The sequence below is a fragment of the Helianthus annuus genome, chromosome 6 (genome assembly GCF_002127325.2).
Source record: "Helianthus annuus cultivar XRQ/B chromosome 6, HanXRQr2.0-SUNRISE, whole genome shotgun sequence".
Classification (NCBI taxonomy): domain Eukaryota; kingdom Viridiplantae; phylum Streptophyta; class Magnoliopsida; order Asterales; family Asteraceae; genus Helianthus; species Helianthus annuus.
This window is the reverse complement of record NC_035438.2, coordinates 133,924,359-133,948,837: the sequence shown is the minus strand read 5'-3', so window position 1 is coordinate 133,948,837 and position 24,479 is coordinate 133,924,359. Positions and strand designations below refer to the sequence as shown.

At 40.1% G+C, this 24,479-nt stretch overlaps 2 protein-coding genes across 2 annotated transcripts; both read left to right on the top strand.

Moving 5' to 3' along the window:
• The first annotated feature begins 744 nt into the window (after window positions 1-744).
• LOC110905941 (auxin-responsive protein SAUR21) lies at window positions 745-1,251 on the top strand. The gene has a single exon (XM_022151342.2). It carries the CDS (start codon window positions 838-840, stop codon window positions 1,135-1,137), a length of 300 nt encoding a protein of 99 aa, XP_022007034.1. The 5' UTR covers window positions 745-837; the 3' UTR covers window positions 1,138-1,251.
• Window positions 1,252-11,646: 10,395 nt separating this feature from the next.
• Window positions 11,647-12,038, top strand: LOC110905940 (auxin-responsive protein SAUR21). Its single transcript, XM_022151341.2, has one exon. The coding sequence runs from the start codon at window positions 11,739-11,741 to the stop codon at window positions 12,036-12,038; it is 300 nt and encodes a 99-aa protein (XP_022007033.1). The 5' UTR covers window positions 11,647-11,738.
• The last annotated feature ends 12,441 nt before the right edge of the window (window positions 12,039-24,479 follow it).

The window sequence follows — 24,479 nt, the reverse complement described above, 5'->3', positions numbered from 1 at the left end:
AAATAAAGGTTTTAGCCGGAAAATTGTTGGAAATTTCCGACTACTTTCCAACCAATGTTTTTCTTTTTTATAGTTTTTTTTGTCGGAATTTAGTCGGAACTTTCCTTCAAATTTCCGACGACTTTTTTCTTTGTCGGTAAGCGGTCGGAAATTGGTTGCTAATATTTGACTTTTATTCTAGTCGGAAGTTTGTCGGTAAGCGGTCGGAAATTTCCGACTGAATTTTTTTAGTCGGTAATTTTGGTAGGAAATCCTCAATTTTCTAGTAGTGATGAATAATTTATTTTTGACATATTCAATGGGTAAACTTTACATAGATTTATATTTTGTATATCTTTGTTGAGAATTAATAGGATAATGAATATCCTAGGGGCCAGGGACGATTTTCAAACCACTAATTTGGATAACCAGCTGAACCATCGGTCCTTAGGTGGTAAGACACAATGACCCAATATGGAATTTTTGGTTGAAATGCCAAGACACATGCATGTGATATTGGTCCTCTTATTCACTAGTTAATGTGATAAGAACTCTGACCGTATATATTTCCTGGTATAGTCCTTCTTTGCTTGCCAGTGGAGATTGGTGTCCACAAAAGCATCCATAATTTTATTGTAGGGACCCAAAACCATGTGCGTCTGCTCTATCCTCCATATGTCACCGTCTATTGTGAAATGGTCATTATATCATGTTCTTATATAAAGCGTTCAGCATTCCCAATACAACCACATCAAAACTCATCTACAACATCATATCTTTCACCAGGAAGCGCTACTTGGATTCTTATCTTCCTTCAACAACTTTTGTAAGTGAGCAGCCTCTCGCTTCCTTGAAAACATGGCCATACGTATGCCACGCCTCATTCAAGCAAGAAAAATTCTCAAACGGTCCCTCTCTAATGGTAGCACCACTCCTGCATCTATGGACATCCCCAAAGGCTATTTTGCCATTTATGTTGGAGAACAAGAGAAGAAGCGGTTTGTGGTGTCTGTATCACTACTAAGCGAACCTACGTTTCAGGAGCTACTGCATCAGGCAGAAGAAGAGTTTGGCTACAACCATCCAATGGGCGGGCTCACGATTCCCTGTAGTGAAGATGTATTCACAGATCTGGCTTCTCGTTTGGGAGCATTTTGACTTGTATACATCTGTCTATATCTACAACAGTTTTGTAAACATCTAACCAGTAGGAACCATTTATAGTTGTAAATTTAGATCATTGATCCAGATGAATGAAATTTAGTTTGGATATTCTTTTGAGTTAATGGTATTCTATATTTTTATAACATGGTTTTATTTGAATAAGAAGCGAGTTAGTAGCTAGTTAAAAAGGTTTAACTGGATAGCTACACTGAGAATTACATGCTCTCACATTTAGATAAAACCTGACAATAAGAAGATGTTTATACCTAATCCAGATCCTGCCTTGTAAAAAGCATTGAAATAAAGGCAAGGTTACACGTGTACGAGTCCCGAACTTGTTAACAATACAGACTCAGTTTAAATGGTTCTCCTGTTTGAAATTTCTATTAATATAATTACCATGGTCAAGGAAAGAATTCCCACTATAGAGTCTTAAGTGTTCTTAAAGGAGCTAGCTAGTGTTTGAGGTTCACACAAACACCTGACTCGAACAAAAAGGCAAGATAGATGTAATGGTGGCAGTCCAGAATTTGAGGTCAGCATAAACACTGAGCTTCAGAGATATTGAAGATAATAATCGCTAGCGCTCAACAACTTTACCAAACTTCTTAAACCTCCGCGTTACGATGTAATGAAGGCATTCTAGAGTTTTTACTCATCTTATGTGTTGATCAACGTGTGTGAGGCAGTCAATAAACAATTTTCAGGAGGCTCAGGTTCCTTGGAAACATAACTCCCTAAGAAATTAAGACTGTATATTTGCTACTTTCAATCAGCAATCTTGAATTAGAGGGTAATTTCCGTTTTGTTTTATATTTAAGCATCGATGTTAGTGGTTAAAGTTGTAGTTTAAACAATAGTTTGGATAACCAAGTCTAATGCAGATCACTAGGTGGGACGACACAGTGTCCTACAAGTGATAATAGTTGACTCAATCATCAAGACAAAGACATGTGACATTGGCCTTCTTCACTACTTATTGTACTCAAGGCCTGTAGGTCCCTGTTTCGGGATCGATTCCGTGATTTTCATGTTCATGTTCAAAGACGGAAGAGATAAGAGAGGATAAACAAACAAACTTTGTATTAATCCGGTAGAAAAACATTACAAGTCGGCCCGATTACATGGAATCCGAACTAATACCAAAGAAGTATACATCCGGGGAGAAACCAAGTGGTGATTTCTCCCGGTGAGGTCTCAAACCTCCTATCACTCTCTTGCACACACTTGTGCTCTAACTCTTGTGTTGCAAATGACAAGGTGTTGGTATTTATACCAAACACAGGTTGCACGGTCGAAGGATTAAACTGACTGGTCGATAGATCATCTGTCGACCATCCAGCTTTCGAAAGATACACACATACCTCGAAGGATGCCATATCCTTCGAGGTCCATCTTCAACCTTCGATGGATATCTTTCGAGCTCATCGAAGGATACACAATCCTTCGATGCCTTATCCTTCGACACCAACATATACAACCATAATTTGTCTAGCAAACACACACGGTCAACCGAATAACCCTCTCGTTTGACCACTTCAAACGAGCGGGTCTATACACGTTCGATAGACCGTTTCACTAACTATTACAAATTCAGCGTAAAATAATAACTAATCTATTCGACAAGCATTGGACACAAAATCTGCATCAACAAATTCCCCCTTGTCCGTTGCTGTCGAATGCTGAAAATGCAACTGCAATCGATCTTCAGCCAAGTATTCATCTTCTCTGTGTTAACAAATTCCCCCTTGACCGATGATCCAGGTAAGTAGTATCTTGATGCTCATTGTATAATATTTCCCCCTCAAAGTACGCGTATCCGTGTTGAGTGTTGTGCAATTTCCTCAAAAGGCTCAATTGACCGATCTTCCGCTGATCTTCCAATACTCCAACCGGCATATGATAAGGGTTCCATTCTTTAACAACTGCATCAAGTCTTGATCTTCAAGCATGAAAATCACAAACTCTACCACCTATGATTGCGTTTAGAAATTTACCGAAGAAATACCGAAGAAATTCAACATATGAAAATTTTTATCCCCCCATTTCTTTGGTAAAATCTCTAAACCATAACAGATTCTTTCCACTTCAAAGAAACTGTCGTCAAATGTTCACCAATTCCCTCCACTGAGCGGAACTGTCATCAATCTTCATTGAATGTTCTCGGTTCCGAAAATTCACGAACATGAGTTTCTTCTTTGCATAATCTAGTTGAATAAAAACGTCCCCTGGTACCCCGTAGGATCTGACTTGTATCCCCCCAAAGACCAAAGACTTTGTGAACTCGTTAGGACCGGTATAGACGTTCCAGGTTCATACGTTCGTCTTCAAATGCGAGAATATGACAATAAACAAAATCCTTTCGAACATTTCCGAATAACCGGTAATACTCATAAATACTGATGCGCGGAAGCGAACATATCGTGTTGTTTTTGGCCCATAATAGTCGCGTCACCATTTTTGCCATTGCATCGGTAACCGTGACTACCCCACAATTTTTTAAACATCAAGTTTTCATCATCTTCTGTTTTCATCGTTCCGAATCATCCCGCGCGCTTCCAAAACCCATACGAATTTTGACCTTGATATCAGGAGCGCGATTCAGATAAGCTGCGCGAACAACCAACCCCACTTTGCAACTCACGAAGAGAAACGGGTGCCCGACTCCGTGTTTCATCCCATCGTCCACCTTGATCCAATAAATCTCCAGCCAAAAAAAATATATAATTTATACCTCTAGTGGACCAAAAGAAGACTTAGCCAAAGTCACATGACCTGTCGACATCATCCTTTTAATCCATAGCCCACTTTTTGACTTAACAGCTTTGATATATATATTTTTTTTTATTAATTGATAAAGTCACCACCGCTAAAATTGACCAACCCTATACTTCCATTTATTCTTAGCCGACATCATCATTTCCTGACCTCTTTTTCTTCCTCGATAAAAACAACAACCAGCCTCCATTCACAATTTGTTATCCTTCGAAAACTGAATCAATCGAAAGAAGAAAGAGTGACCCTTCGAATTCTTGATCTTTCGAAGTGTTGCTGAATTGTGGTTAATCTGAATTGTGATCTTTCGAAGTGACCCTTCGAATTGTTGATCTTTCAAACACACAATGATCTGACCCTTCGATACAGAATTTTATCTTTCAAAATCAGTTGATCTTTCGAAAAATAAGGAAGAATGACCTTTCGAAGTAGTTCTGGAAATATAGACTTGACCTTTCTAAATCAGTTGGTTGACCCTTCGAAACAATCAAATAATCTATCGAAAATTTAAATGATCTTTCAAAGTTTTGGATCTGACCCTTCGAACACAGTTGGGAAATGATTGACCTTTCGAGCAGCCTTATCATCTTACGAATTATGCAGATGTGACCCTTCGAATTCAGTGAGATGACCCTTCGAGCAGTTAACTGATCCTTCGAAGTTATTTACATCTTTCAAATTATGAAGATGTGAAGAACATCAAGAACACAGCAACCTGGGTAATCTGCAGATTCGATGAAAACGCTCGTACACGATTTTTGATGAAGAAAACTTGAAGATTTAGGAGAAAAACATAAAACCCAACACTCGTTTTATCACAGATCTGAATATTCGGGTCCAGATCTGAGTTTTTCTCATTTTCACCATTTTTACATCTTGAACAAAAACCCACAAAAATCACAGATCTAGAGCACATGTGACTTAGTAAACGGTTAGTTTTACTAAATCGGGCACCATGGCTCTGATACCAATTGTAGGTCCCGGTTTCGGGATCGATTCGTGATTTTCATGATTATGTTCATAGATGGAAGAAGATAGAGATGATAAACAAACAACTTTGCATTAATCCGGTAGTAAAACATTACAAGTCGGCCCGATTACATGATAACCGAACTAATACCAAAGAAGTATACATCCGGGGAGAAACCAAGTGGTGATTTCTCCCGGTGAGGTCTCAAACCTCCTATCACTCTCTTGCACACACTTGTGCTCTCACTCTTGTGTTGCAAATGACAAGGTGTTGGTATTTATACCAAACACAGGTTGCACGGTCGAAGGATTAAACTGACTGGTCGATAGATCATCTGTCGACCATCCAGCTTTCGAAAGATACACACATACCTCGAAGGATGCCATATCCTTCGAGGTCCATCTTCAACCTTCGATGGATATCTTTCGAGCTCATCGAAGGATGCCATATCCTTCGAGGTCCATCTTCAACCTTTTTGCGAGTTTCGAGGGTAAGAGAATCATATCAGTGTACGGTCATGCCAAAACACTCTTGTTGTTCAGTTAGTTAACATTAAGATAAGCATCCTATAACGATTATCGGTATTGTTGTCCACTTAAGCTCAACTTATCAGATGTAATCATGGCGAGGGGATACGTTAAGGTATGATTTATACTTACCGACCGGTGTTCATCCACATCACGACACATTCCCGTATCAAGGTATGCACGAGAGTTCATCTTACCGGTGAGTATACCGATTATCATCTGTTTGACCGTATAAAATGTGAGGTACTCACTTATTTTGATTTGAAAAACAAGCCCTATGTGATATAATCACTTATTGATGAGGAACTTGATTTTCATATGCATGAGGGCACAGGTGCAAGTCCGTGAACAGGTCAGTACTTCCGTACAGCAGAGAGACGAACTTGACACCCGGATAAATGTGATATTTTATCACTTATTTGTTTGGAAATGTGATTGTTTATCACTTATTGAGGTCGAATGCAGTATGTAATATGTACACGTATGTATAGTATCATGGAAGATCTAGACTTGCGTCCCCGTTATTTTTCGGTAAAAGATACAACCATGATACCCAGATGATAAGCAGCATAAAGACCGAATATCTCAGAACCTCGGCAATCTATCAAACGAAATTTCGGTACTAAGACCATATGCCAATGAATGGTTCCCACCTGGTCTTCAGTCCATTAAGATTTATATCACCCTGCACACTTTAAAATGATTGTGAGCCTACCGATACATCTTATATAGAGCTGCTTATCGTTTTACACTTAAGGTTTAAAGAGGTTTGGATAGACCACTGATGTACTATCATTTTCTCTTTTGCTCGCCAGGAAACTCATTTTTGTTTTTCTATTGTTTTTGTGTTTTTGAAATTTTTCAATGTTTTTGGATTTTCAGATTTTCGGATTTACTCCCCCTAAAATCAATAAACTAAGATAAATTTAAAACACACAAAGATATTTACAAAAATGATTTTCCGATGTTGGTTTTACTCTTGCTTGACCTTAATGCCGTTTACCAATAATAAGAAGTCAAATCTAGATTTGTCAAAAGCTTTGGTAAATAAGTCGGCACGTTGGTCATCGGTGTGGACCTTAACAACATCGATTAGCCTTTTCTCAAAGCAATCACGTATGAAGTGATATTTGATTTCGATGTGTTTGGTCTTTGAATGCTGCACAGGATTTTTAGTGATATCTAAAGCAGCAGAATTATCAACGTATATAGGAGTAGTTAGGAATTCAAAACCGTAGTCCCGCAATTGTTGTTGGATCCAAAGAACTTGGGAGCAACAACTTGAGGCAGCAATGTATTCAGCTTCGCATGTTGATGTAGCGACGCATGTCTGCTTCTTGCACTGCCATGTGACTAGGCGATTTCCTAAAAACTGACATCCAGCCGTTGTGGATTTGCCGTCGATTTTGCATCCGCCAAAATCAGAATCACTGAATGCGACTAAGTCAAAGTTATTATCCCTAGGGTACCATAGACCGGTGTCAGGGTATGCCTTCAAATAACGAAAAATCCTTTTGACAGCTGCAAGATGTGAGGCCTTCGGGTTAACTTGATATCTGGCAAGCAGGCACGTTGGGTACATTATATCTGGCCTTGATGCTGTGAGGTACATAAGGGATCCAATCATCGCGCGATAGTATGAAGGGCTAACAGGTTCACCCTTCAAGTCTGGAGTAATTCCGTGATTAGTTGGCAGTGGGGTACCAATGGGCGTTGCATCGGACATCTGGAACCGGCTCAAGATGTCTCCAACATATTTAGTCTGATGGATGAATATCCCAGACTCCGTTTGTTGCACTTGTAGGCCCAAAAAGAAATTCATTTCCCCCATAGCACTCATCTCGAACTTATCCTGCATGATGCGCTCGAAATTCCTACACAAAACATCATTAGTAGAACCAAAAATAATATCATCAACATATACCTGTACCAGAAGAAGATCTCCATCTTGTTCTTTGATGAAGAGAGTACAATCGATAAGACCTCTTCGAAAACCGTTCTCCAGCAGATATGTAGATAAGGTTGCATACCAAGCTCGTGGCGCTTGATGAAGACCATAGAGAGCTTTGTTGAGCAACCAAACCCGATCGGGATGGACAGGATCTTCAAAACCTGGAGGCTGTTCGACATATACCTCTTCTTCAACCACACCATGTAGAAATGCACTTTTGACATCCATCTGGTAAACCTTGAATCCTTTGAATGAGGCATAAGCCAGAAAGATCCGAATAGCTTCCAGACGTGCAACTGGTGCATAGACTTCGTTGTAGTCGATCCCTTCAATCTGACGAAAACCTTGAACGACTAAACGAGGTTTGTTCCGAATAACCACTCCACGGTCGTCTTTCTTGCATTTGAAGACCGATCGAGTGCCAATCTTCTTATAGTTCTCAGGCTTTTCAACAAGCTTCCAAACACCAAGCTTGTGAAATTGCTGTAATTCTTCCTGCATGGCTTCAACCCAAGCACTATCTTTCAATGCTTCTTTCCACGATTTTGGTTCTTCTTGTGACACGTAACACGCGAAGGACCAGTCATTTTGTTGACCAGATTCTCTTATAGCTGAATACAAACCAGCATTCCGGTTGTTTCTCAGCTGATTACGCGTCTGCACACCGCGATGGACATCTCCTATTATGTTCTGCTGGGGATGGGTATCGTGAATCCTCATTTCAGGATTATCTGGCACACGAGCATTGATACCCAAGTTGGTAAGATTAAGATCAACAACCAACTCCACACCAGGAATGTGGGTAGAGGTGGATGCATTCCCTTCAGCAGTGTCTACATTCTGCGTATGAGGTGTATCTACAGAAGCACCTTGAACAGGAGCAGCTGGAGCTGAAGATCCTTCGGCTGCATCATGATATTCATCATCTTCAGAAGAGTCATTATAATCAGCAGCATCTTCATAAACCTCATTTTGAACCATATTGTTGACTGACGAAGAAGCTTGAGGGTCAACAACAATAGGTCTAACCAATGGCGAGACAGCAGCGTTGTCACTTTCCAACAACATCCTAGCCGCTGCTGATTCTTCGTCAAAGGTTGGCAGATTGAAGGAGTCAAATAGCCCATCATAATAGAACATCCACGGATCACCCGGAGCCCTAACAGGACTCGTGTACCTTTGAACCCTAACTTCGCTCCATAGCTCAATCTTTTTGGTAGCTAGATTCCAAACACGAAAATTCGGAGTAGCATATCCAAGGAAGAAGATCCTTGAGGATGCCAGGAGTTGCACTCTTGTGTGCCATGAAGGATACCCAAGAAAATCTAGAGTAGTCATCAGTAACTACTAAACAATAGGCATCACCGAACGTTGTTTTGTGCTTCATAGGTCCAAAAAGGTCCATATGAAGACGTTCGAGAGGCATGCTGACAGTGTTGATTTTCTTCAAAGGGTGAGACTTCTTTGTTTGCTTCCCCTTTTGGCACGAGACACAGATATCTTGTAGATGAAAACTTCTCACAGGCACACCATTCACAAGATTATTTTTCACCAAATGGTTCATCTTTCTCAAGTGAATGTGTCCCATTCTTCTGTGCCAAGATATAGACTCCTTTTCCGTGGCTTTTGAGACAAAACAAGTGACTTGTGCAGATCTTGTAATCGCTTGGCTCATGTCGAGAATATAAAGATCATTAACTCTCGGAGCCGATAAGAGAATCCATTCTTGTGGAATTTTGAATCCAGGTTTCAGCACATAGCAGCCGGCATCATCAAAATGCATGGTGAATTTCTTATCGCAGATTTGCGACACACTGAGAAGATTGTGATCAATTTGCTTCACATAATTGATCTTATCAAAGCACACGATGCCATTGGAGATACTTCCCTCTCCAGTGATAGAACCGCCTTTGTCACCCGCAAAAGCAACATACCCTCCTCTAATATTTCTAACGTCGTATAGGAGCCGTAAGTCGCCAGTCATGTGCCTGGATGCCCCACTATCAACAATCCAATGACTATTAATAGTTCCTCCTAGAACATCCTGCACATGTCATAAAAACATCAGTTGAGAATGGGGACCCAAGCCTTAGTGGTCTTGGGTCGTCCCTTAGCATCACGAAACGTGAGCTCGATCTCTTGATGGTTTTCAAGAACAACTGCTCCCCCTGAATTGTCACCCGACTTAGGTAACCAAGTTCGTTTTTGCCTACCAGTTTTTGAAGATTCTGGTTTTACAGGTTGTGACACTCTTGGTTCCTTTTGAACTGTTTTAACTTCAGATTTTAAAGCTTTTTCAACAGTTTTTATGCTCTTACGTCGTTGTTTAGTTTCTTGTTCTTTTACAGTTCGTTTATCATGTTTAGGTGAAACTGACCGACGTTGAGGGTGAACTGTTTCAGGTGGAGTTTTCTCAACAAATTTCTTCTTCAGAGCATTTGGGCAGTTTCTGATAATGTGCCCAATTTCTCCACATTTGAAACAAGTTCTCCTTTCAACAGACTTAGGAGAACTTGATCGACTACCAGATGTTGAACCTGTAGAACCTGAGGTACTTGCTCTTTCATCACACCCGTTTGTGTGTTGGGTGTAATTGTTATCACTGTTACGTTTCAAAATCTTGACTTGTTGGACAAAATCAGTGTTTGATTTGTTTTCAAAAGTCTCAATTTTATCTGTACCTTTTGATGCTACAAATTTAACATCTTTTCCTTTCTTCGTGTAACGAGCTCCTTTTGATTCAACCTTAGCCTTTGGCTTTGGAGCTCGTTGTTGTTGTTTACCCTTAAAGGCAGTAGGTTGTTGAGTGGTTGGAGATTTTTGATTACCAAACTGTTTTCTAATCTCAGCCTTAGGAATTGGATCACATTGTGTTACCACAATTCCCGGAAGTGTTTTTCCCAAAAATTTGTTTGTGTTGTCTTCAAAGACTTTGTCAATCAAAGATTTATTTACATTTTTAATTGGGAAAACATGATCTGAGTAGATTTTATTATCTCCAACCAAAGTATACAACACATTACTGCTTTTAACAGTAGTTACACCTGTCTTATCAACTTTGACAGGATCAATCACTTGCTTCTTAACAGATGGAACCTCAGGAGTATCAAGATCACAAAGGATGTGATTTTCTCGTGGAATATCTACTCCTTTCATCTTGCTAAGTGATTTATCCTGATCACTTACAGCCACTTCTGATTCATCATCCGATGTCTCATAGTCCTCGATAATTGGAGGACTTTGCTTCATGGATGATGAAGTTTCTTGTTCCTTAGAGGCTGTGTTTGAAGAATTTTCCGGTTTGAACCCAAGGCCAGTAGCAAACTCCTCAACATCAAGAGGAACACTGGGTTCATACCGAGGCATTTCTTCCTCATCAGGCATCTTGGTATAGTTGATACCAATTGTAGGTCCCTGTTTCGGGATCGATTCCGTGATTTTCATGTTCATTTTCAAAGACGGAAGAGATAAGAGAGGATAAACAAACAAACTTTGTATTAATCCGGTAGAAAAACATTACAAGTCGGCCTGATTACATGGAATCCGAACTAATACCAAAGAAGTATACATCCGGGGAGAAACCAAGTGGTGATTTCTCCCGGTGAGGTCTCAAACCTCCTATCACTCTCTTGCACACACTTGTGCTCTAACTCTTGTGTTGCAAATGACAAGGTGTTGGTATTTATACCAAACACAGGTTGCACGGTCGAAGGATTAAACTGACTGGTCGATAGATCATCTGTCGACCATCCAGCTTTCGAAAGATACACACATACCTCGAAGGATGCCATATCCTTCGAGGTCCATCTTCAACCTTCGATGGATATCTTTCGAGCTCATCGAAGGATACACAATCCTTCGATGCCTTATCCTTCGACACCAACATATACAACCATAATTTGTCTAGCAAACACACACGGTCAACCGAATAACCCTCTCGTTTGACCACTTCAAACGAGCGGGTCTATACACGTTCGATAGACCGTTTCACTAACTATTACAAATTCAGCGTAAAATAATAACTAATCTATTCGACAAGCATCGGACACAAAATCTGCATCAACAAGGCCATATAATTATTCATGTTGATCTCCTGTTTGGATTGTGATTGAATATCGATGTCCACAAATTCTTTATAATTTTATTTTCAAGATACAAGACCATGTGTGTTTGTTTTATCGTCCATGTGCCCCTGTCTATTATGTACCTCATTATATCTTCTTGGTATATATATATATCATTCAACATGCACAATACACCCACATCTTCCTAGAAAATCATCTACAATATCACCCAACCAGAAGCAATACTTTGATTTTGTTTTCCATAACAAACATTTCCAAGTGAAACAGACTCACACTATCTTGAAAATATGGCCATCCGTATGCCTCGTATCATTCAAGCAAGAAAAATTCTGAGGCGGTCATTATCTAATGGAAGCAGAACTCCAACATATACGGACATCCCAAAAGGCTATTTTGCAATTTATGTTGGGGAACAAGAGAAGAAGCGGCACATGGTCCCGGTATCACTATTAAGCGAACCTTTGTTTCAGGACTTACTGCATCAGGCGGAGGAAGAGTTTGGGTACAACCACCCAATGGGCGCGCTCACAATTCCTTGTAGTGAAGACGTATTCACGGATCTTGCTTCTCGTTTGGGAGCGTTCTGACATGTATACGTTTGTCTTTATAACCGCAGTTTTGTAAACAACTAACAATTAGGAACACTTTATAGATAGATGTAAATAGAGAATTGTTCCATTTGAATGAAATTTAACTTGGATGTATTTTTTGAGTTGAAGGAATCTTAACTTTTTTTAATTGCTGGTTTTCTTAAAAATACAAAGCTTGTGATCAGCTAGAGATAAAGGAAAACAAGTGGATACTTACAAAGAGAATTACGTTTCTTATTGTGTCACTCAAACTGACACTGCACTCAATCAACTAAATTTTACACCAGGAAGAGACATCCATTATACATAAGTCACTCACTGAACTAAAACAAAACAAACACATGTCCTCACATCATTTGTTAACAATATGGTCTGTGATTACAGCAGAGTGAAATTCAAATTATGATAATTACCTTGCATAGGAACGAATCTCACCTGTTAGTATTTTACATGTTCTTGTAATACTTGTAAATGATGTCCACATAAGCATGTCACAGGAACAACAAAGGCAACATTTCTGACCACTACAATCATTAGACATGAAAAAATCAGCACACAGCAACTTGACTACATGTACAAAGATATGATTTAAAGGAGATGTTCTAAAAGTTCGCATGTCATATGTAATGATCAACCTGGACGAGACATCCAAAGAACGTTTACTGGAGGTTCTTGGTATTGCAAAACTGTTGATACACTTTTGTGTGGACGCGGCACGTTCGGTTGGACACTTTAACGGAATGAAGACCAAGTTGGATATCCTCCTATCCTACTTGGGTCCGACAAGTTTGTCTCATTTGTTTTGTAATGTATAAATGAACAATGCATGTTGCATACTTGGTTTATGTCTGTTTGTGTGTTTATAACGGTGTGCAGCTAACTGTTAACAGTTTGCATCATATCCATGTTTGGCAGCCCTCGACGAAACTCCCAAGTTTCGTCGAGCACTAATATGGGGAAACTCCATTTGTGATGAAACTCCAAGTTTCGTCATCTAGTGCATGGGGAAACTCCATGATGAAACTCCTAGAGTTTCACCAAGCTAAAGGACAAAACCATCATGAAACTCTAAGTTTCATCATGCTAAAGGACAAAACCATGGTGAAACTTCAAGTTTATCCATGACCAAACTTGTGTTGTGATGCAACTCCTAGGAGTGTCACCATACTACAGGACAAAAATCATGGAGTTTCATCAAACCTTGTGTAGTTTCGCCATAAGCCCCCATGTTTCGTCACTGTTGTGTCCAGCTGCCTATATAAACACACATGGTTTTACTTTGAAACTATGAGAGCATAACCCACTGTAAGAGTTTACTTCAAACTGTGTGTATCGGTTTGAACCTTTGTTCTCATCTAATCAATTAAGTGTGATTCATTGGTTACTTTGTGTTCATCATCATTATATGTGCTTGGTTTGGCATCGTTACGGGGATTCCGCACCCGTGACCGTGTTTATTATAAACAAGGATTCTGTTTCGTATTCGATCCTCTCAGATTCGGGACCTACAAAAACCCTACAAATCCAGAGATGAATAATTTATTTTTGACATATTCAATGGGTAAACTTTACATAGATTTATATTTTGTATATCTTTGTTGAGAATTAATAGGTTAATGAATATCCTAGGGGCCAGGGACGATTTTCAAACCGCTAATTTGGAAAACCAGCTGAACCATCGGTCCTTAGGCGGTAAGACACAATGACCCAATATGGAATTTTTGGTTGAAATGCCAAGACACATGCATGTGATATTGGTCCTCTTATTCACTAGTTAATGTGATAAGAACTCTAACCGTATATATTTCCTGGTATAGTCCTTCTTTGCTTGCCAGTGGAGATTGGTGTCCACAAAGCATCCATAATTTTATTGTAGGGACCCAAAACCATGTGCGTCTGCTCTATCCTCCATATGTCACCGTCTATTGTGAAATGATCATTATATCCTGTTCTTATATAAAGCGTTCAGCATTCCCAATACAACCACATCAAAACTCATCTACAACATCATATCTTTCACCAGGAAGCGCTACTTCGATTCTTATCTTCCTTCAACAACTTTTGTAAGTGAGCAGCCTCTCGCTTCCTTGAAAACATGGCGATACGTATGCCACGCATCATTCAAGCAAGAAAAATTCTCAAACGGTCCCTCTCTAATGGTAGCACCACTCCTGCATCTATGGACATCCCCAAAGGCTATTTTGCCATTTGTGTTGGAGAACAAGAGAAGAAGCGGTTTGTGGTGTCTGTATCACTACTAAGCGAACCTACGTTTCAGGAGCTACAGCATCAGGCAGAAGAAGAGTTTGACTACAACCATCCAATGGGCGGGCTCACGATTCCCTGTAGTGAAGATGTATTCACAGATCTGGCTTCTCATTTGGGAGCATTTTGACTTGTATACATCTGTCTATATCTACAACAGTTTTGTAAACATCTAACCAGTAGGAACCATTTATAGTTGTAAATTTAGATCATTGATCCAGATGAATGAAATTTAGTTTGGATATTCTTTTGAGTTCATGGTATTCTATATTTTTATAACATGGTTTTATTTGAATAAGAAACGAGTTAGTAGCTAGTTAAAAAGGTTTAACTGGAGAGCTACACTGAGAATTACATGCTCTCACATTTAGATAAAACCTGACAATAAGAAGATGTTTATACCTTGTTGGTGCACTTGTGTCTGTACTTTGTCTGTATCTTGTCACGATATAAAACGATGTCCTTTGTTAGTCCTGTAAGTTTGACCAAGTCAACCATCCTCCTGGTTTGACTTGGCCAAACAGTTAGTACATGATCGTAACATGTCTGTGTCGAAGGATGGCTCATCGAAGGATAGTTTAGATCCTTCGATGAGCTCGAAAGATAAACCTTTGATGGATAATGATGGACCTCGATAGATCATCCTTCGAGGTATATGTAGATCCTTTGACAGGTTTAAGATCGATAGATGATCCTTCGATCAATCTATCTGATCCTTCGACCAGACGATCTGTGTTGGGTATATATACCCATGTAATGTGTTCACTTCATTAGAAGAAAGCAGGATACACTTCACAGAGAACACACACACACTTAGAGAGTTTGCAAAATAGATTTGTAGACATTGAGCTTGTAACCGAACCTTTCATACGTATTAATACAAGTGGTGTTAATCGGTGAATATTATGTGTCTTGTGTTTGTGCTTGTTTCATCTCGGTTTGCACTCTAGCTTGGATTCCGCACTTGCTAGTGTGTTTAACATAACAAGGTTAAGGTTTGACCTCATCCTCCGAGGGACCTACAAGTGGTATCAGTGCTAAGGCTCTTTTCCTTGTTAAAGCCGAGTTTATACAAGACTTTGGAGTGTTTAGACACATGGTTTAGCACCCGTTTTTAGTGTTTTTCTTGCATTTCTTGAGGTAAAAACGTGTTCTAGACTAACCGGGTGTGTTAAAGAACGGGTTGGGTAACTTAAAACTTGTTTTTAAGAAGTTGGTAATTTCCGGCCAAAATTCCGGCTTACTCCGGTGACCGGTTTCTGGATAAGATCCTTCCATTTTTGGTAATATTTTATTAGTCAAATCTGTTTTGGTAGAAAAGGGATGGTCTGAACATACCTTTCTGCCGAAAGTTTCTACCAACCAATCACCTTTTTCACCAACCTGTCACCTTTTGTCTGCTGTGTCAGTAGAGATCGAAGGATATCCTTCGAAGTCGAAAGATCATCTTTCGATCAAAGGAGGTTCGACAGATAATCATCCTTTGAACATCCTTCGAAGTCTGTGACTTATCTTTCGATCCAAGGAATATTTTCGAAGGATATATTGTTCGATCTACAGTTCATATTCGAAAGATAAGGATCCTTCGCATTGGAGAATCTTTCGAAATCATTGTTCGAAATTCAACAGTGATCTTTCGAACACTGTTGATCCTTCGAACAAGTCTTGATCCTTCGATCTTAGTCTGTTTAGGTTTAACAAGTTTGTGTTTGTCTTGTCTTTCGATCAGGGATCCTTCGGCTGGCTGTTATCATTCTAGATATTCATATAGAACTCATTTTTCTTATCAAACATGAATCCGAGTTGGTGGGGAACTCCGGCTCCAGATAGTGGAAAATACACAAGTACCGGTTCAACTCCCTCATGGTGGGGTACACCGGCTCCAGATAGTGGAAAGTACACAAATACAAGTCCATCTCCCTCATGGGCCGAATCTCCGGTGTCGACATCTTCGCAAGCAAATGCCATATCGACAGGTCAATGGGCATTAGTATCAAATCAAACTCCGAGCATTCAAAGTATCTTATTGAGCGAAAGCGAAACCGGAAGTTTGAATCGACCTCCAAAGTTGATGCACTTAAACGAGTATCCGGGCTGGGTTGATAGATTACGTACATACGTTCTTGGTCAAAATACCGAACTGTGGATACGTTTCACTACAGATTTCGATCAAGCTATAGAGGTTGCTGCTTCAGATACTGCTACGTTTGCCGATCTTCCTGAAGATCAAAAGAAAACGTATGATCTGGAAAAGAAAGCATACGCCATTCTCACTCAGGCGTTAAGCAAAGATATCTACCACCAGTTTGTCAGTTTCAAGACAACGAAGAAGTTGTGGGACGGGTTGAAAACCAGAGGAGTAGGGAATGAAGCAACACGCCAATTGCGTCATGATCTTCTCAAGAAAGAATTTGACGGTTTCACGTGCATGGATAAGGAGTCTTTGGGAGACATGACAAGCCGGTTTTATCACTTGCTTACAGAGTTGAACAATTTTGGAGTAGCGACAACTATAGCAGAGGTGGTGAAGAAGTTTGCTGATCCATTACCTCCACAATGGAATAGTTTCTTGGAAATCTTGAAGTATAACGGAGTTTTGAGAACTACAAACATCAACGACTTCGTGCAGCTTTTAGAAAACAAGGATCAGGAGGAAACATTAAAGGTAAAAAGAGTTCCAGTGCCACAAAATCCAGAAATGTATTATGGAACTTCCAATTCTTCGTCTGCAAGAACCGATCCACATGCTCCACTTCAAACGGCGTTTGTCACAAGCACAGATATGTATGGCAATCCAGTACAAGTTCCTGTTAAGCCAGCTCCCACCACAGACATGTATGGAAATCCAATACAACAAGCGTGTTATGGAGGGACATCATCTGCTGGTCAGCAATCAAAACCAAATACAGTACAGCTCGACACTTCAAGCTTCTCTAAGGTCAGTGTAGAAGTAGCAAGGGAACATATGGAGCTGCTTAACACTGTAGTGAGCGCGTACTGTGGGTTAGTGGAAGGTCAGATTGGCAACATTAATCTGACACAAGAAGACTATCGGCAGATTGATAAGGAAGAGATGGACTTGATGGATATCAAGTGGGCCTTTGCTAGTGCTGTAAGAAGGGCAAAGGATTTCATGGAAAGTACTGGCAGAACCAGCTTGGAAAGCAAGAAAGACACCAAGTATGGGTTCGAGAAACAGGCAGTAAAGTGCTTCAATTGTGGTGAACGGGGTCACTTTAAAAGGGAATGTACAAAGCCAGCACAGCATGGGAACCAGAATCCCTTCAGAAACCAAGGCAACCAGCAGAACCAGAACAGGAACAATGAGCGTACATTAATACCTGTCAACAACCAGAGTCAAGAGTCAAGCTGGAACATCAAATGCCAACCGGGCACTTGTGGTTCAAGTGGATGAAGGTTGTGACTGGTCAATCCAGTTGAGCGGTGATGCTCCAGATGGAACAGCATGTTTTGCTGAAGTGGTTAAGGTTTTAGTTCACACCAGTGGTGGAGAATCTTCCGCCAATGGTGGTGAATCTTCTGAGGATGAAGACTCTTCGGGATATAGCAGGAGTTCAGATGAAGAATCCTCAAGTTCAGGCGATGATCATGAGGGTGAGACATCAAATATTGATGAGCTTTTGGAGGAAGCTGCAGCAGGAACTCAGAGAAGATCTATCTTGGTGGATCAAGCTGCTTATTCTTCGTCTTCTCTCCATTCAGCCTTTATGGCTAATGTCGACAGTTCATCAAGTCAGGTATGTGTCGATGAACCCATTGCTAGTAATTGTGATAATTGTGATAGTTTGCATGTTAAATGTGCTGATTTAGAGGCAAACATGTCTGAGTTGCAAGGCAAACATGATGCTTTACAAGCTAGTTTGTTTGACTTGCAAGACAAACATGTTTCTTTGAATGCCAAGTGGTGTGAATTGCAAAGCAAACACGAGACTTTGCAAGAGAAGTATGATGTGACATTCATCCACAATCAAAAGCTGACCGTGGATCTTTCAAAATGCACTGAAGCCAATATGTTTTATGAAAATCATGAAAAGGAGTTTAAATCGGTAATTGAAAAGTTAAAGAAAGATAAAACCGAGCTAACTAAAATGGTTTCCAGAAAACAAACTGACATTAATTTGTATATATCTCGCCTTGAGACTATGCAAAAAGAGATGGCTTGTGTGAAAACCGAAAGTGAGGCGATCCAACTTAAGCTAGACAGTTATTTGAGCTCTAGCTATGTGTTGGATCACATCATTGACGTTCAGAAAGAGAAACGGGATGTCACATGCATAGGTTACAAGAAATGTCCACCACCAGTGAGACACAATTATGATGCAATGCCTGACGAGGAGGATAGAGTGTTCTTTGAACCATCTGTTCCTCTAGATGTAAAGGAGTTTGCTACAAGGCTCGGATACAAGAAAGAAGTATCATCAGATTCAGATGTATCAGCAGATACATGTGTGTCTTCTGCTGAACTGAATCAGGATCCTCCAGTCATTACTGAGGATGCTGATTCTTCTGATGATGAATCTGATGATGTTGTCCCAGCAAAGTCTGATGCGGTAGTCAAAAATGAGGACATACCTCTCGAGAATCACATTCTATGTGAGCCTTCTGCAAAACCCGCTAAGACTGTTGCAATCGAGTCCTCGTCTACAAAAGAGTCGGAGAGTGTGAACTTGCTGTACACTCTTATTGGTGATGATAAAATCTACTCTGACAAAGATTTTCCTATTAAGAATGTTAATCAATCTTTAATAAGTAAAGTCTTTGAAAATTCGACAAGTAAGTTTTTAGGAAAGACAGGACCATGTGTTACAGTTACATAGTGTCCTCCTATTCCAAAGGCCAAAATTCGAAAACAATTTGGCAATAAGAAATTACCAACAGTGCAAAAACAGCAAAATCACACCAAGCCAAAAGGAAAATCACCGGCTCAAGCTCAAAAGAAGCCGAATCAAAAGAAGAACAAAAATGTAAACTTTGTGAAATCGACGGGAACGGACAAAATCGAAACGTTTGAAAACAAATCTAACTAAGATTTTGTTAAGAAAGCAACTGTACAGAAAAGAAATGAACCAAGTAGTTCAAAACCTAGTACCTCGGGATCACAAAGTTCATCATCATCGGCAAGACGATTACATGATACTTCGGGGTTTGTTGAACGAAGATCATGTTTTGAGTGTGGAACAATTGGACATATAATTCGAAACTGTCCATATCTTCATAAACAAAAAGGCAAAGTAGATGTTCCCCATGACCAAACTGATCGTAAGCGATCTGTTTCTGCAAAACAAGATCCCCGACTTGTAAAAGAAAGGGACATGAAACAGAGACGCCAACAGGTCAAGAAAATTGAAAAGGCGATTAAAACCGATGTGGTTAACAAAACATCTGTTTCTGTCAAACCAGAAAATTCAAAAACTTCAGACAACCATGAAGTTAAAATTTTAAAGAATAACACTGGTAGAACAAAACAGACCTGGAAACCAAAAACGGTTACTGAATAAGGGGGACCATCACAATTCACCAATCATCAAAGACAAGAAGTTATTGTTATTGATGAAAATGGAAGACCCAAGACCATAATGGCTTGGGTCCCCATCTCCAACTAATTGATTGAGTTCATGTGCAGGGTGTTCCAGGAGGAACTATCAGTAGTCAGTGGATTGTTGATAGTGGGGCATCTAGGCACATAACAGGCGACATGACGCTTCTCTACGACGTCAAATCTATTAGAGGAGGTTATGTTGCATTTGCTCGAGATAAGGGTGGTTATATTACGGGTGAAGGAATGATATCCAACGGGATTGTCAGCTTTGTACAACAACTTGATCACAATCTTCTTAGTGTTTCTCAAATTTGTGACAAGCAATTCTCAGTACACTTTGATGCTAATGGATGTTATGTGCTGAAACCCGGCTTCAAAATTCCAAAAGAATGGATTCTCTTGTCAGCTCCAAGGATAAATGATTTGTACGTCCTTGATATGAGCCAAGCTATTACTACGTCTGCACAAGCAACTTGTTTCGTTTCCAAAGCCACAGAAAAAGACTCTATCTCTTGGCACAGACGAATGGGTCACATTCACTTACGCAAAATGAATCATTTGGTTTCAAATGAATTGGTGAATGGTGTTCCTCTCAAAAACTTCCATCTTCAAGACGTCTGTGTTTCGTGCCAGAAAGGAAAACAGACGAAGAAACGACATCCTACTAAGAGGATCAACACGGTGGCAGTTCCTCTTGAACGTTTGCACATGGATTTGTTTGGTCCTGTCAAGCACAAGAGTATTCGGAATGATCAATACTGCCTCGTGATTACTGATGACTATTCAAGATTTTCTTGGGTGGCGTTCATGGCACACAAGAGTGAAACCTTTGGTATTATCAAAAACTTGATCATTCAGATTGAGAATTTGTATAAGTTGAAGGTTAGGCGGATACGTAGCGACAATGGTACTGAATTTAAAAATCATGCCATGGCGGAGTTTTGCACTTCAAAGGGTATTCTTCATGAGTTTAGTGCAGCTTATACTCCTCAACAGAATGGCGTCGCTGAACGTAAGAACCGCACATTGATCGAGACTGCTAGGACAATGTTGGTAGAGTCGCAGTTGCCCATTCCATTCTGGACTGAAGCTGTGGCCTCTGCATGTTACACATTGAACCGAGTCCTTACAGTCAAAAGGCACAATAAGACCTGCTTTGAGCTTCTTCAAAAACGGAAACCAGATTTGTCTTATCTTGAACCGTTTGGAGCTCCATGTACAATCATCGATCCTAATGGAAAGTTTGGGGCTAAAGCGATTGACGGATACTTTCTTGGGTATGCCACCCCTAACTTACGAGTCTGGAATCTAGAGACTAAAAGGGTCGAGGAATGGTCTGAGGTCAGAGTACAAAGGCACACTTTGCCAGTCAAATGTCCTGGTCAGCCTTGGATGTTTGAGTACGATGACTTTTTCAATTCGATCAATGTTGAAGCCGTTGAAGAAAGTGCGGCGGCAAGGATGTTTTTCGAGAGTGACAATGCAACAGTTTCACCGGTGGTTCGTCCAATTCTTGTCAATCAAGAACCATCTTCGGTGAACAATAATACTCTCGATAATGAGGATTTTCACAATGCAACCGAATTAAACGAATCTTCAGAGGATGATGAATTTCTAGATGCAGATCAAGAAGCTCTAACAACAGCAGTTCATGGCACTTCAGAGGGTACTCCTCCAGTGGATGCCCCTAGAACAGCTGAAGCTACTGCATCATCCTCTTCGTCAATTCTGGGCATTGATTTAGTTGTTGATCTCAATTTCAACAATCTGGGTATAAATATTCCAGTTCCAGATAATCCAGAAACATGGATTCATAATACCAATCCTCAACAAAACATCATCGGAAATGTGCAAAGTGGCATTCAAACAAGAAACATGTTGCGAAACAACAACAATGCAGGCCTGTATGCAGCTATTCGAGAATCCGGGCAACAAAACGATTGGTCTTTCGCGTGTTATGTCTCACAGGAAGAGCCAAGAACTTGGAAAGAAGCCATGAAAGATAACTCTTGGGTTGAAGCAATGCAGGAAGAACTGCAACAATTCCAGAAGCTTGGTGTCTGGAAACTCGTAGAGAAACCTGCTGGTTACAAGAAGATTGGTACCCGTTGGGTTTTCAAATGCAAAAAGGATGACCGCGGAGTTGTTATCCGGAACAAAGCATGTTTAGTCGTTCAAGGTTTTCGTCAGATAGAAGGGATCGACTACAACGAAGTGTATGCACCTGTTGCACGTCTCAAAGCAATTCGAATCTTTCTAGCCTATGCGTCCTTCAAAGGATTCAAGGTTTATCAGATGGACGTGAAAAGTGCATTCTTACATGGTGTGGTTGAAGAAGAGGTGTACGTCGAACAGCCCTCAGGTTTTGAAGATCCTATCCATCCCGATCGGGTTTGGTTGCTCAACAAAGCTCTCTATGGTCTTCATCAAGCACCGCGAGCTTGGTACGCAACCTTATCAAACTATCTGCTGGAGAACGGTTTTCGAAGAGGTCTTATCGACTGTACTCTTTTCATCAAAGAACAAGATGGAGATCTTCTTCTGGTACAGGTATATGTTGATGATATTATTTTTGGTTCAACTAATGATGTCTTGTGTAGGAATTTCGAGCGCATTATGTAGGATAAATTCTTGATGAGTGCTATGGGGGAAATGACCTTCTTCTTGGGCCTACAAGTGCAACAAACTGAGTCTGGGATATTCATCCATCAGACTAAATATGTTGGTGACATCTTGAGCCGGTTCCAGATGTCTGATGCAACGCCCATTGGTACCCACTGCCACTAAATCAGGGAATTACTCCAGACTTGAAGGGTGAAGCTGTTAGTCCCTCATACTATCGCACAATGATCGGATCTCTTATGTACCTCACAGCATCAAGACCAGACATAATGTACCCAACATGCCTGCTTGCCAGATATCAAGTCAACCCGAAGGCCTCACATCTTGCAGCTGTAAAACGGATTTTTCGTTATTTGAAGGGTTACCTTGACACCGGTCTATGGTACCCTAGGGATAATAACTTTGACTTGATCGCATTCAGTGATTCTGATTTTGGTGGATGCAAAATCGACGGCAAATCCACAACGGCTGGATGTCAGCTTTTAGGAAATCGCCTAGTCACATGGCAGTGCAAGAAGCAGACATGCGTCGCTACATCAACATGCGAAGCTGAATACATTGCTGCCTCAAGTTGTTGCTCCCAAGTCCTTTGGATCCAGCAACAATTACGCGACTGCGGTTTTGAATTCCTAACTACTCCTATTTACGTTGATAATTCTGCTGCTTTACAGATCACTAGAAATCCGGTGCAGCACTCAAAGACCAAACACATCGAAATCAAATATCACTTCATACGTGATTGCTTTGAGAAAAGGCTAATCGATTTCGTTAAGGTCCACACCGATGACCAACGTGCCGACCTTTTTACCAAAGCATTTGACAAATCAAGATTTGACTTTTTATTATTGGTAAACGGCATTAAGGTCCAGCAAGAGTAAAACCAACATCGGAATATCATTTTTGTAAATACCTTTGTGTTTTAAATTTGTCTTAGTTTATTGATTTTAGGGGCATTAAATCCAAAAATTTGAAAATCCAAAAACATCGAAAAATTTCAAAAACACAAAAACAATAGAAAAACAAAAATGAGTTTCCTGGCAAGCAAAAGAGAAAATGATAGTACATCAGTGGTCTATCCAAACCTCTTTAAACCTTAAATGAAAAACGATAAGCAGCTCTATATAAGATGTATCGGTAGGCTCACAATCATTTTAAAGTGTGCAGGGTGATATAAACTTAAATCGACTGAAGACCAGGTGGGAACCATTCATTGGCATATGGTCTTAGTACCGAAATTTCGTTTGATAGATTGCCGAGGTTCTGAGATATTCGGTCTTTATGCTGCTTATCATCTGGGTATCATGGTTGTATCTTTTACCGAAAAATAACGGGGACGCAAGTCTAGATCTTCCATGATACTATACATACGTGTACATATTGCATACGACCTCAATAAGTGATCAACAATCACATGTCCATATCAAATAAGTGATAAAATATCACATTTATCCGGGAGTCAAGTTCGTCTCTCTGCTGTACGGAAGTACTGACCTGTTCACGGACTTGCTCCTGTGCCCTCATGCATATGAAAATCAAGTTCCTCATCAATAAGTGATTCTATCACATAGGGCTTGTTTTCAAATCAAAATAAGTGAGAATCTCACATCATATACGGTCAAACAGATGATAATCGGTATACTCACCGGTAAGATGAACCCTCGTGCATACCTTGATACGGGAATGTGTCGTGATGTGGATGAACACCGGTCGGTAAGTATAAATCATACCTTAACGTATCTCCTCGCCATGATTACATCTGATAAGTTGAGCTTAAGTGGACAACAATACCGATAATTGTTATAGGATGCTTATCTTAATGTTAACTAACTGAACAACAAGAGTGTTTTGGCATGACCATACACTGATATGATTCTCTTACCCTCGAAACTCGCAAAAAGAATGTCTGTATATATTTATTTACTGCTTTCAGTCTTTACATTTCAAATATTCAAAAAGACCAAAAAGAGTTTTGGTGTGTTTTAATATAAACT